The sequence below is a fragment of the Coloeus monedula genome, assembly GCF_965178545.1.
Source record: "Coloeus monedula genome assembly, chromosome: 8".
NCBI classification, from domain to species: Eukaryota; Metazoa; Chordata; class Aves; order Passeriformes; family Corvidae; genus Coloeus; species Coloeus monedula.
Genome location: NC_138788.1, coordinates 26042915 through 26056785, shown reverse-complemented (window position 1 = coordinate 26056785; position 13871 = coordinate 26042915). Strand labels below are relative to the sequence as shown.

The following is a 13871-nucleotide window of genomic DNA, read 5'->3' as shown; positions in this document are numbered from 1 at the left end:
CACAGCCTTGGACAGAAACTCTGTGTTACAGGGGTGTTAGCCACAGTGACAGTCATGCTGAGTTACTCCTTAAAGCAAGGATCTCTTCTCTTTGTCACATATGATGAATCATGCCTCAAGTCACAGTACTTCAAGCAAACTCTTTAATTTGGGATGAAATCAGTCTTTAAGAAGAACACATGCTTCAGCCAGATTTTGGCTCAAAACCACCTTATTAGAGAAAGATGGATTCCACAGACTTGTCACATAGTTAACATTCACTTAAATCTCTTGTTTTTAAAGAAAACAACAGTTGAGAAAACTATGTGATAATTAAGCTGCAGGCATGGGAAGCAGACAGATAGTTGAGATGGTCAAATAACCTTTATTCTGCCCTGTAGAGACAAACTACAATAGAAAAATGATTAATGTTTGAAATTTTATCCAGTTCATTTTACAATATACTGATTTCTTATTTCCTTCTGCCTCAAACCAAGAGGGAGCAAACAGCTAAGGTGTGCTGCTAAGGCTATACTTCTACAGCTGCTACTGAACATGGCTAGATTTCTTCTTCCAGTGATGCTTATCCTGATTTTATTACAACATAATTGGAATACTTCTGCCTGTAATCTACTAATAAATGCTTCCACTCAAGTTAATAGAGTTTTGTGCTCTGATTACAAGTGAAACTGCAATGAATAGTCATGGAGACAGATAAACTTGGACTCGGGATAGAAGGTAATAAGCTCATCGTATCCTCCTCCATCCACCTTAGTTAAAAGAAAGGTTTTTGATGATCCTGGGCAGCCTGGACTTATTTTGACCTGAAACATCAGACCTTCCTGCAGAGCACAGTGTGTTCTTCTGAATGTTTGTTCAGTGCTAGGCAGTACAGCTCCACCTCCTGAATTATTTAAAGGACACATTTCTTGCAGCCCAGCCTTAGACCACTGGGTCTGTGGTATGGTTCTTCCAGGTGAGGGGGCACAGACCCTGAGCAAGAAGCTCTCCCTGACAGCAGAAGCAATCAGGACATAGCAAATGTCTGCAAGGTATATGGAAGGAGGCAGCAGTCACCAGACGTAGCAAGGGCAGCAGCACTCTGGAGAGGACAAGAGACAAATGCTGTCAGGGTTTCAGGTAGAAACACAGGAACCTTTGGTGCAGAGATCTTCCAAGTCCAGCACTGTCCTGCTGCAGGCCTTCTCTATGAACTCATTGGCTCTGAGGAAATCAGGCTCTAAGGCAACACCAAAGCAGATGAAGTTTTGTTACATGCTCATTTCTCAAGATCCTACATTACCACTCTGGTTTTTGAGTGGGCAGCTGTCAATCTCTAGTGTGCAGTGAGATACCAGCCTTTTGACAGACAGAGTATACATTTAAGATCTAAAATAAGCTGTGAGAGCTTTATATAGACAAACTATGGAAAGAAAATGAGTAAAAGATGCATCCCTATCCAAGTGCTCTTAAAGAAAACGTAGGCAGCCAAACCTGTTCTCCCCCACTCTCATGTGTTGTACCACTCAAGACATATTATTTTAGGATTATTTCTGGTGACTGACTAGAAAGTATAACAAGTCAAAAATGCCACTGTTCCACATGAAATCCAGCTGTATGATTGCTTCCACGCCCTCCTCCTTTTTCCTTTCCTCCTTTTCTACTTCCTATTCCTTTGACTAATGTATAAACTGTCTGAGGCAGGGAGCATCTTGCAGTCTTCAGAGCAGGTATGACATTTTTATTAGCATGTATAGGGTTGAAGAGACTCACAGCTACCATACAGATAATCCTACCACCTGACCACTGCTCACAGCTGGGTACCACAACAACCAGAGAGCAAAACGGTTCTGAGATGTGCTTGTTTACATTCAGTTTATATACCTCGGCCTGCAGGTGAAATGGAGAAAGCACCAGGACTTCCATCTGTTAAAGGCAGTTGAGACAATGTGGAACACACAAAGCTCAACACAATCCTGCATCTGGCTCCCTAGGGAAGCAACAATCAAGCCTTAGCCTCAGTGTGGCTGAAGGGGATTTGGGACGGCACTACCAACAGCAAATTACACAGCTTTTAAAGTAGATGTGGTGCTCTCAACACCTTGAAAAAAGAACAGAATTCAAAAGAGGAATAACATCTGTAATCATAAACTCCTCGCCTCCTCCTTCTGCAGAAGTCTTGAGAAGTATTTTAGTGAACGCCTTCCAGAAGGACACATCTGTCTGCATCCCTGTGACATTAAGCACAATGCACCCCATGGCACCTGTGACCTACAGTGACAGATCAGCATCTCACTATCTCTGACCTTCAACAAATGCAAACTCTAATTTGTACCTTATACAGAATACACCATATCAAACCAGAAGTCATCATATTCCATCCATGCTCTCCATGGGGTGAAAAAGACATACTGACTCCATGAACCATAAGATCCATGTCGTGCACAGATTGCTTGGCCGAGTGCAGTCCTCGCTGAGTGTCACTGAACATACACATCAAGCTGGGAGAAGTTATAGGTGTCTACACTGCTGGACTCAAGACCACCACTGAAGATGTGAACAGTACATATTGCAGCATAGTCAAGAAATAGAGTAAAGAGATGAAAAAGAGGGAGTGAACTTCATTAAAACCCTTTCCAGGCGTGACAAAAGTAGTAAGCAGGTGCTCAGAGCCTACAAAAACAAGGCCTATCTCCCCTCATCCCAGCTGAAACACGCTCCAGCTCTTCCTCCCCGCTGCCCACACGTTTGCGCCGAACCTCCTCTCCGCTGTTCCTGCCACGGGAAGACCAGCCCACCTGTCCTGGGCAGCACCACACAAGTCCCACTTTCCTGCTGACCCATGTCCTCTGGCCAGCTACCCCACTGCCAGCCTCCAGCTCACTCCAAACCTCCTTCAGCCCTGTCCCCTGACAGGTCACCTTGCTCCCTGTCACCACCCCCAACAGACACCTGCACCTCCACCCGCAGGCCCCTGCGCACCTGCCAGCTCCCGCTTCCTGCCCTCACTACAGCCACCTCTCCCCTGGTGTCCAGTCAAACACCTTTCTCCTTCGTCCTGCAGCCACTCTGCCGTACAAAGCCCCTGCAAGCGGCACTGCCAGCCGTGCATGGACCCCTACACCACCTCTCCATCCCCCCGGTACACAGCAACCGCCAGACCCAGGGCTCTGCATCTCCTCCAGCTTCACTCAAGTCACGGGGCTCCCCAAACCTTAGGCGGGCCCCCAAAAGCCTCTTCCCCCAGGCACCTCATGCACACCCTGCCAGCCCCGCCAGACCCCCTGTCCCAAGGGGCGGCGCAGCTCCCCGCACTCACAGCCGTCCCCCTTCCCAGGAACGCAGCGCCCCGGCACGGCGCGACCCCAGACCCTCCCGAGCAGCCCCCCCATACCTGGGCGGGCTCCGCGCCGGCGGGCAGCCCCTCGGGCAGGGCCTGGAGCAACAGCAGGGCCATGGCGGCACGGAGCCTCCTCGCCATCCCCCCCACCCCCCGCTCCCGCCTCCCCGGCCCGACTGCGGCCCGGGACGGGAGCCCAGGGGCACCCCGCGCCCGGACCCACCCCCGGCGCTCGTCTATTGGGCGGGCGGCGCGAATCTCGGCTTCCCATTGGCTCAGCGCGATGTCGCTTAGGGCAAAACGGGGAGGGGCGGGATCCGCTAGCGGCGAGCTACCATCTTGAGTGTGGCGCAGTGGGGAGGGAGCCTGCGGTCGTACTCGGGCCGCCATGTTGTGAGTGGAGGAACTGGCTGGAAAGGGGTGCGGGGCTGCACCCTCCCCCGCAAGGGAACCCCGTGAGCACAACTGGGCACTGCGAAAAGGGAGTCCACAGGCATCCTCCTGCACAGCCACAGCCTCCCTATGGCAGCCAGGCACTCATCCTCATTCACCTGGTCACTCCTGCTCCCCAGTGCTCTCACATTGCCCCAAACCCCAACAGCCCGCCCGGACCTGGGGTACACCGGGAACAGGGGCATGGAGAGGGTGCTGGGATGGCAGCAGCAGCATGGCACTGGACTTAAGGCATCCAGTGGGTAGCAATGTGTTGGTGCCAGCACCACTGGGAGACAGGAGCAGCATGGAGAAGAGGATCTCCCACTGCGGCTGTGTCCCTGCGTGTCCTCACATAGTGAACGTGCACACTCCCAGCAGGAGTAGGGACACCGGCACTTGGCATTGATTCACAGCTCGGGTGAGACAGCCCATGTTTCTGGGGCAGTGTCAGAGGGTTTCTACACTGCCATTCCCAGCGTGCCAGACGGCCTCCAGGCTGGATCAGCAAGAAAAGGTTTATCAGATGCTCAGATAACATGTTAGGAAAGGCCAGGGGAAAAAAATCGATTTAGCATCTTATCTCCTGCCCTGGCATTTTTCTATCAGGGCAGTCCTCGGGCACACCTAGCCCTGCCGGATCAGCTCACCTGCCTGCTGCTGGCATGGGCCAGCAGGCGTTCACCCATCACACCTGCACCATGCTCGCTCCTCTTCCTGTGCCAGCCAGATCCCGGCCTCCCACCAGTCCTTGGCCAAGCCCTCCCGCTGGGACTGCCAGTGCCTGAGAGAGCCCAGCATTCTCCCATGCCTCCCCAGCCCCTACTCAGGCTCTGCTGCAGACCGACGTGACATCTTTGGTGTGGTTACCATTTGAAGTGAGGTCGTAAACATGCTGGAACACTGACATTTCCGCCACACACAGTTATTGAAGGAGCTTTATTCCTGTTCCCAGCCAGCCCTGAAATTAGAGGCACAGCAGGGAGAAGTCATGGAGTTCACCGGAGCACAGGACAAATCTAGATCAGGTGTGACTCATTGCCGGAGAGCAATTAGCACTTGCTGCGCTTCCCAAGCGGGGATTTGTCTGGCTCTGACTCTTTGCAATGAGATTTCCTTCCTGTTGCAATGGGAAATGGAGGCCAGGCTGGCCACAGCTTGGAAGCAACTTCTCTGCTCCCCAATGAGACCAAGGCAGGCTGCGGAGTTATCTATGGTTCTGGGGAGGGCTGGCAGGCACTGGCTGCAGTGACCATCTCCAGAGTGATGTGAGCTGTTGAGATGACTTGAATCCTCGGGTGGGTATTCCAGCTACAACCTAGAAACCTAGAAACCCTGCTGAGCTGAACTGTCAGCTGGCATAAATCCATGCCCATCTGAAAAGGGAATCCACTGCTACAAGCTCAGGGAGGTGGGGGGGAAGGTCTGTCTTGAGGATGGCTTGCCAATTCTACAAGCCCAGAGCAAACCTCTACCTCTGTCCAAAAGCAATAAACTGCACCATGTCCCACTCCCCAGGGCAGGGAAAGAGCTGATGTGAGATGGCAACAGCACTTCACGGTCTCTGTGCTCCATTGCCCCTCCAGTATGGCTGGGGACAGGAAAAAAATGAGTGGCCAAATGGCTGAGGCCTTGGTGCCATGGTTCCAAGCTTGGCTTCGTGTGGCTGCTGCCCCAGAATCACTGGCTACAGAGCCCCCTGCCCTGCCAGGACCCCTACAAAGTGCCAAGGCAGGAAGGGTGAACAGCAAGAATGTGGCTGCGATGCACAGGGGAAGGGCAGTTTTTGGGTGCTACAGCACATCATTTTACAAATATCATTGTGCTGCCAAGCATGCCAGGGGCACCTTGGGCCCAAAAGATTGCTACAGGTACTTTTCTGAAAGTCCTCACAGCTCATTTGGGTGTAGGACAAGAGCAGCTCGAGCTAAGGAGCTTAAGAAAAGCAGAGAGCAGAGATGTCTTCTTGTGGCTTCTCTCCACTCCCAACAGGGGTGACATCTGTTTAATTTCATGTGCTTAACTATTACTTTAATTGTGCTTTAACAAGAGATCTAATAATGTCCAGGGAACAGATAGACAAGTTTGGACATGTTTTCCTAGTTTCTGCTCCACTATTAATTGTTTCTGAGCTCTGTTACAGCTTTCTAGCAGTAGCTACATGTGGTTGGAGACATTGTCCTTTGCCTGTTGCAGCTTTGGCAGAAGGAAACCTGCTGTGGATACATCTTGGCACTTCAAGAGGTACCTTTTGGGTTTGGCTGCTCTCCCTGAAGGAGCAGAGTGGTTAATGTGTCTCTACTCAGGCATGTGGCTGATGCGAGAATGCTGCTGCCCCAGAGATCTGACACGGATCGCTGACTGGAGGGAGGAGCAGGGATCATCCACTGGGCCATGGTACTCTCGGAGCAGCCACGTCATGTGGCTTTTTAGAAACAGGTTTGTCCCACCAAGGGATGTTCATCAGCAAGCAGAGAGCCTGGATGCAGCTGATTGAAAGCAGCAGCTTTAGTCCAGGATTTGGGCTCCTTTCTCTCCCAAACTAGGCTGCAGCACACTCAAGCTGGTCTTCTTTGGAGTGGGAGAAGCCTCATGGCAGACCCAAGATAGCATCATGAAACTCTGCCTGGCCATGAAGATAAACAGCACCCATTGGTGGAAGGGTCACCCAGTGTCATCCTCCTGGGGCCCACAAGAGGATGAGTGTCACTGGGAGCACAGCACAATCACCTTTTGTCACTTGCCCTGGGACTCTGCAGCCCCATGAACCTCTTGAGGAAGGCTACCATTGAATGCCCAAGGGTTTCAGAGCTCATGCCATCCCTTACACTCTTCCTCCTTCTCCTGGCCCCTTTGCTCACCCTCACCCTGATGATTGGTCAGTCACAAAGCCCACACCTTTCCCTTCCAAGGCAAGCATGAGATCCACACAGCAACCCAACCCAGAGAAGCAGACACACAGAGATCAGCCAGAAGCACAACCCACAGCTGTTTTTTAAAAATCACCGCATTTATTTTTCAATTTTTCAACCTTCCTCTGTCGTTTGCAGTGCTGCTATTCAGAAGCCTGAGTTAATGCCTTGACAGCTCTGTGACAATAAAGAGAGAAGCTACTGGAGAGGGTTCAGTGGAGGGCCAAAAAGATGATGAGGGATTTGGAGCATGTCTTATGAGGAGAGACTGTGGCAGCCAGGCCTGTTCAGTCTGGAGAAAAGAAGACTGAGAGGGATCTCATCAATGCACATAAATGTCTCAGAGGCAGGTGCCAAGAAGACAGTGCCAGCCTCTTTTCAGTGGTGCCCAGCGATAGGACAAGGAGCAATGGCCATAAACTAAACCACGAGAAGTTCCACCTCAACATGAGGAAGAAATTCTTTACATTGAGGGTGGCAAAGAACTGCAATGGGCTGCCCAGGCAGGTTGTGGCGTCTCCCTCTCTGGAGATACTCAAAATTCACCTGGATACATTCCTGTGTAACCTGGTCTAGTGACCCTTCCTTGGCAGGGGGTCTGGAATAGATGACCTCCAGAGGTCCTTCCAACCATAACAGTTCCGTGATTTCTGTGTCTTCCCCACATCAAAAGGGGCACAGGGACAATTGTCCTGTAAAGCTGCAGTTTCATGGTTCTAGGTGGGGACCAGAGATGTAGGACAAGGGTGACAGCTACCTCTTGTGCTCAGAGGAATGAAAAAATTAGAGCTTAAAACAATTAGCTATTTCTTCCTGGGTTGTGGCAATCACAGAGTGAATAGAACCTGAACCTGAGAGCAAGGAAGGCACGGTCCAAGCATTGGCCTCTGGACTTTGGGATGGTCACTCTCATGGTACAGACAGAACAGGTCCCTTCACACCTGCCAAGACATGATCTAGCTCTTGGGAAGAGGTTACTGTGGTGATTAAAGGCAGGAATGTGGTTTGGTTGCTGGTACCATGGCAGGATACCTGTTTTTGGAGGTAGAACTGTGCTCTGAGCCCCAAGGGAGAGACCCTCATGCCTCATGGGGCCAAACCAATGAGGCCCAGACAGGCTGGGCAGATCCTCCTGTGCAGGGCCAAAGGAAGGCACAGGAAGTGCAGGCATCCCTCAGGGCAAGAGGGACATGGGAAGGCTGGGACGTGGCCAGCAGCAGATGGGGGTGGCTCAGGACAAGCTGAAGTGCTGCAAGCTGGACATGGAGAGTCAGATCCTGCTTCTACAGTGGAAGAAGGCTGCAGAGAAGGTGTTGGGTGGGGGAGCAGATCTGGGCTGGACTGTCCTGGGCTGGACTGTGCCTCTGACCCTGCTCAGGGGACATGGGATTGGTGGTGGCAGGAGGCCAGAGGGGTGCGATGGCTCCTGAGGTAGTCTCCATTCACAGTCCTTTGTTAAAATAGACATATGGTACTTTGTCCCCGTGCTTGGCCACAATGCTGTCACGCAGCTCCAGCTCAAGGTCAGCCAGTGCAAGAGAGCTGTGGGGAGAGGAGGTACACACTGAGAGCCATGATTCTCCTCCCCAACCACCAGTCAAGCCACCCTCCCTCCCTATTGCCATTTGAGGTCATCTGCAGTCCCTGGGATCTTGCAGGCTCATGGCAAGACCCACAACCCTTCCCTCCCAGGGCTGGAAGGCAGAGAGCTACCCATGGAGCTGGCTGTCCTGATACTCCCAGCACAGAGCTCACAGAGCAGGGGAGGCACATGCTCTCCTGCTGCCCTGGGCACCAGCATGTACAGGCAGGCGCTGCCTCGGGTTGAAGGGTGGGTGCCCATCATGCTTCTCCTGGGATGGGCTGAGAAGAACTAGGGGAGGAGGAAGGCTCCTGAGATCCCATGAAGGAGGAAGAAGCAGTGGAACAGGTACCATTGCTGTGGGAAGAGGGCACAGGCTGCTGGCACCATGAAGAGGAGGCTGTGGGACAGAGAAGAGCAGAGCATTAGTCTTGGGATCGCAGCCTGTTTGCCCTCCAGCCACAGGGGTTTCAGCCCAAGAGGTGCTGTTCACACCCCATGACTCCCAATAACTGAGGAAAGCCCAAGCTGAAATGTAAGCAGCTTTGCAATCCCTTCTGGGAAAGAGGTATTTTTTCAAGCATCTCTTTGGAGCCATACTCCAGGCACTCACAGGCAATTGAGCAGTGAGATACTTACAAGCCCCCACAGAGCAGCACCTGCAGAGGCCCATGGAGAACCCGGATCCGCTGCAAGAGAAGAGCCAGGAATGAGTCCCTGGCCTCACCAGAAGACCCAGTCACAGTGTGAGAAGACTTCTCCCCTAAATAGCGCTGAATGCCCAACACCTCTGGTGTGCACCAAACCCTGCCACCCTCCCATAGCCTCTCCATGTCCCTTCAGTGACTCAAGTAGGGAGCAAAGCAAGCCGGGCTCTGCAATTCCCCATTTGATCCCCAGCATACCAGCAGCTGGGAAGCAGGGCTGGGGCACCACAGAACCCACTGGCAGGAGAAACATGTACTCACCTGCATGAAGGTGAATTTCTCCAGTCGCTCCATGACAATGGGCAAAATAACTAGGTACAGAGAGCAAAGGTCAGCCCAGATCCCAGAACAGCTATCCTCTAGCCAGCCTGCAGGGCTGTCCCAGCAGGACCATCCATGTGGAGGCCATGGCAGCAGCTAGTTGTGCTGGGGCCACTGGGTGTTTGCTGACAGCAGGGACCTAACACAAGACCCCCAAACATCCATCATCCAGGCAGCATAGTCTGTGCTCCTCATGCTCCCATCTCTCCTGCTGGGTTTGCAGCATTTCAAGGGTCTCAGGAGCAGAGGGGATGCCAGGCTGCAGGATGAGGAGCTGGGGCCAGAGAGCACGAGATGCATCCTTGAGGGGCCAAACTGCCATAGGAGCACCCCCTGTGTCCCGGGTTGTGGTTTGGCACAAAGGGGCTGGGGGCGTGGGGGCCTCTGATGGGAATGGCAGGATGAGGAGAGCAAATGTCATCTGGGATGCAGGGACACCCTCACTCTTCTTCATGAGGGAAACTGAAGCAGGGGAGTTCAGTTGTGCACCCTCCTGCCCCGCACTCACTCATGCCTGGTGCTGCCATGGTGATCCTGGAGAGCACAACCTGTGCGATACCCTTCACTGCCGCCCTCTGCAAGCAAAAGCAGTAGGTGAGCCCCAGCAGAGACATGCCCCAACCCATATCCCCATCCCCAGACTCACCCTGGAGTGGCCCAGCTCATTGTTGTTCTCATCCGTCACTGTGATCCCGTTGATGATCTCCCTGAAGGGGACAGGCAGCGGTGAGCGGAGGACAGGGTGGCCGGGAAAGCGTGAGGACACAGCAACGGGGTGACGGGGTGGCAGGGGAGTCCTCTGTGCTGTGCTGGCGCAGCATCCCCGGATGCCCCCATGGCACGGGGCTCCACCACCCCGGGGCACTGCGGTCCCCAGCCCAGCCGATGCTGCCATCTTCAGGGCACAGCTGCCAGCAGGATCTGGCCGTGCTAGGGACAGACACTGCTTGGGACACACAGCTGAGCCAGGGGACATTCCCTCACAGAGCACCCGAGCTCCTTGTGCCGTGACTTGTGGGGGATCCCGAGCAGCAGACACAGGTCACCACAAGGACCCAACCTGGGGTGTCCCAGCACCAGGATATCGTGGACTGGGGTTCTCCCATGACATGCAGGAGATCTTTGGGTCTGAGGGATCTTCCAGCACAGATCCCAGAACAGCTATCCTCAGCCAAAAATCCCCTCCTGCTCCAGGTAGAGGCTGAGCCATCCCACCCAGCATCCTCCACCACAGGCACAGCATTGCAAATGCACAGACCCCAGTTCACCTCCCTCCAGCTCCCAGGATGGGAATCCAAGGCAGGGAGCCCAGGCAGCCCAGGAGCCCGGCTGCCACCAGCTTGCATTTGGAGGGACCTGGGTCCCTCAAGCGCCCAGGCCACGTGTGACACTTACTGTTGCCGCATCATGGGGATATTGACACAGTTGGCAGCAGCCACAGCGGCAAAGGGGACCCAGCGGGCCAGCAAGGGGGGAGCTCGCTGCAGGAAACAGGCTGGCATCAGCATGAGAGAGCAGGATGTGCCCAGCTGCCCCACCTGGCCCTGGCCTGGCATACCTTGGTGTAGAGGTTGAGTCCCACTGCAGTGGCCAGGGCTGCACCGGTGGCTGTGACATAAGCCACCCCGATTTGCCTGAACAGCGATTTCAAAGAAGGGAGAGAACAGAAACACCAACTCTGACTCAGCCCTGTTCCTTCTGTGCCCAAAACATGACATAAGGAGTCTTTACAGGGCATCCAGGGGTGCATCAAATAGACACACTCCATCCTGTGGGGCCCACTCACCTCAGAGAGATGGGGGAGGCAGCGTTGCGGTTGGTGTAGTTGACAAAGGCATTAAATGACTGGTTCACCCACTGCCAGAAAACCACGGCAGGCACCGTCCTGCAGAGGGAAGGGACCGGGAGAGCACCCGAGGGCTGTCAGGGACGCCAGGCCTGTGCCCATTGCCAGGCTTGGCAGGGAGACAGCCAAGATGCCTGCAATCCACTCATCATGGTGTCTCCAAAGGAAAGCTGAGGAACTGTGGCAAAGTCACAAACCAGTGGGAGAGCTGGGAAGTGATCCCAGCAGTTCTGGTTGCCCTGGGGAGCATAGGAAGGGGGGCACCCAGTCCTGCAAGGCACTTGGGCAGGGGTGGGAGACACAGCTCACAGCAGGGTGGCAACCATCCTCTGCTGGGCTGAGATAAGCCTTTGTCAAAGCAAGGAGCAAGGAGGGAACACATGGAGACAGAAATGGCTCTGGGGGATGAGGCTGCCTGGGTTTCTACTGGTGTCTCAGGGACACTGACATGGGGCAGGAAGGGACACAGGGAGATGTGGGTCTGAGCAAGCTCTGGGATGCAGGAGGGTGGAGAAGGGAAATGCAGGGAGGTGTCAGCAGGGGCTGGGGATGCTGAAGCAGCCTGGCCTGGGGGCACATTTGATCCTCGGTTCCAAAGACTGCTATGGGCCACAGACCAAGAGCAGGAGCCAAGTAGGATTTGGTTGTATTAATCATTACAGGGGCTCTGGGAAGAGCTCAGGGTGAGGTGAGACCATCCCAAACCATGCCAGGGACCAAGGGAATCTGTGATGCTTCTACTACAAGCTGGGTGCTGGGGACAGAGCCCAGAGACATGGGGCTTGACCACAGGACACAGCCAAGCACAGCAGCCATGGGCATGCCTTGGGCAGCGCCCAGCCCCAGATGAGCCAGACTGGCCATGTTCTGGCCACCGGCGACCTCGAGAGGGGCTGGGGGCTGTCAGGGCTGTGTCCCCAACGTGGTGTACCCAGGAGCTCACCGATAGAACTGGAGCATGCAGCCAGTGATGGCCATGCCCCCCGGCACCTGGAAGGACATCCTCCCAATGAAGTTCATCTTCTCACCGCTGTCAGGGTGGAAGGCTGAGTCGTACAGCTTCTTGGCATAGAGCAGCTGCTCCTGGCTGCTTCCTGGCGGCACCACCCCGGCCCTGCAAGCCCAAAGCCCATCAGGGGAAGCTGCACAGACCCGCCAGCACCTGGCACTGCCGAGGCAGAGAGCGCTGGGCACCACATGAAAGGCAAGGGAAACATCTCCTGAGGAGGATGCATGTCACAGCTTGAGGCTCCTGGGATAAGCCTGGGAACCCCCCACAAAACTACCTCCAAAAGATGTTACATCACAGTGTACCTGCTTGGGAATTACTGCCTCCATCCCCCTGCAACACTGCACAGTGGTTGGGATGGCCATGAACACAGGCATGGCACTTGCCCCAGCTGCACCCCTGCCCCTCACCTGCAGCCCTCCACCAGGGCCTTGGCCCGGTCCAGCTCCTCCTCCGGCACCAGCACTGTCCGAGGGTCGGTGATGTTGAGGAAATGCTTCAGGCGCCCCACGAACGTGCTCTGGTCCCAGCGTGGGGAGTCGATGTTGAAGCCAAGGGGAATGGTGGCCATTTTGCCGTGAGTCTGGGCAGGGGGAAAAAGCCACTCAGCAGGATCCTGCCTTGCTTGCTCATTGAGTGCAGGCCTGCCACGGCCACAGGAGCAGTCAACTGGGTGAGAGCCATGGCAGGTTTATGTTTAACAGGACAATTGGACTTTCAGCAGCCCTAAGCCCAGGAGGCCCCTGCACTCCTGCTGTCAGCAGTGAGGCTGCTCCTCCACACATCACCCTTCTTCCCTGCGGTCCCCCCACTTGTGCTGCACCCCACAGCACCTAGCACCCCCTCCTTGGGGTGGGATGGTGCTGCACAGCACTGTAGGGCCCAGCTCACCCCTCCACAAGGCTGCCCTCCAGGCACTCCCACAGGGGCACTGCACTGCAACCCCCGTGTGTGCAGAGCACAGCACCCCCACACTGTGCTGTGTCCCCCATGGCACTGTCCTGCACATCCCTCTAATGCTGCTCTGCACTGCCATGGCATTGCTCTGTGTGCTCCCTGGGGTGCTGCACCACATGCCCACTGTTGCACAGCACAGAACCACAGAATGTATTAGTCTGGAAAATACTTCTGAGATCATCTGAGTCCAACCTATGACCAAACATCACCATGTCAACTACGGCATGGCAGCAAGTGCCATGTTCAGTCTTTCCTTAAACACCTCCAGGGATTGTTACTCCACCACCTCCCTCGGCAGTCCTTTCCAATGTCTAATCACCCCTTTGGTAAAGAAATTCTTACTAACGTCCAACCTGAACCTCCCCTGGCACAGCTTCAGACTATATCCTCTCGTCCTGTCGCTGGTTGCCTGGGAGAAGCAGCCCACTCCCACCTAGCTACAACCTCGTTTCAAAGGTAGTTGTAGACAGCAATAAGGTCCCCCTGAGCCTTTTCTCCAGGTTAAACACTCTTAAACACGCCCAACTCCCTCAGCCACTCCTCATAAGACTTGAGCTCCAGACCCTTCACCAATTTTCTTGCCATTCTCTGGAAGGCATAGCACAGCTCAGCACACCCCAGGCTCAGTTCAGCACAGCCCAGCCTCTGCCCGGCATGGTACAGCCCCGGCACGGCTCGGCTCGGCACGGCACGGCACGGCTCGGCACGGCTCGGCACGGCACGGCACGGCACGGCACGGCACGGCACGGCACGGCACGGCACGGCTCGGCTCGGCTCGGCTCGGCA

At 54.7% G+C, this 13871-nt stretch overlaps 2 protein-coding genes across 2 annotated transcripts in view; both read right to left on the bottom strand.

Annotated features, from left to right (window-relative positions):
• Positions 1 to 3475, bottom strand: part of WBP1L (WW domain binding protein 1 like) — a 59400-nt gene extending 55925 nt beyond the window's left edge. Inside the window, exon 1 of the mRNA XM_082285690.1 lies at positions 3374 to 3475. Coding sequence (XP_082141816.1) covers positions 3374 to 3460 — 87 coding nt within the window. The 5' untranslated portion in view covers positions 3461 to 3475. The remainder of the gene's footprint in view (positions 1 to 3373) is intronic.
• A 4503-nt stretch (positions 3476 to 7978) lies between these two features.
• Positions 7979 to 12699, bottom strand: SFXN2 (sideroflexin 2; the record flags this gene model as incomplete). The annotated part of the gene is made up of 11 exons (XM_082285866.1): positions 7979 to 8205; positions 8598 to 8645; positions 8885 to 8934; positions 9214 to 9263; positions 9782 to 9848; positions 9920 to 9980; positions 10669 to 10754; positions 10832 to 10907; positions 11060 to 11158; positions 12063 to 12233; positions 12539 to 12699. 11 exons carry the CDS (start codon positions 12697 to 12699, stop codon positions 8106 to 8108), a joined length of 969 nt encoding a protein of 322 aa, XP_082141992.1. The 3' UTR covers positions 7979 to 8105.
• Positions 12700 to 13871: the final 1172 nt, after the last annotated feature.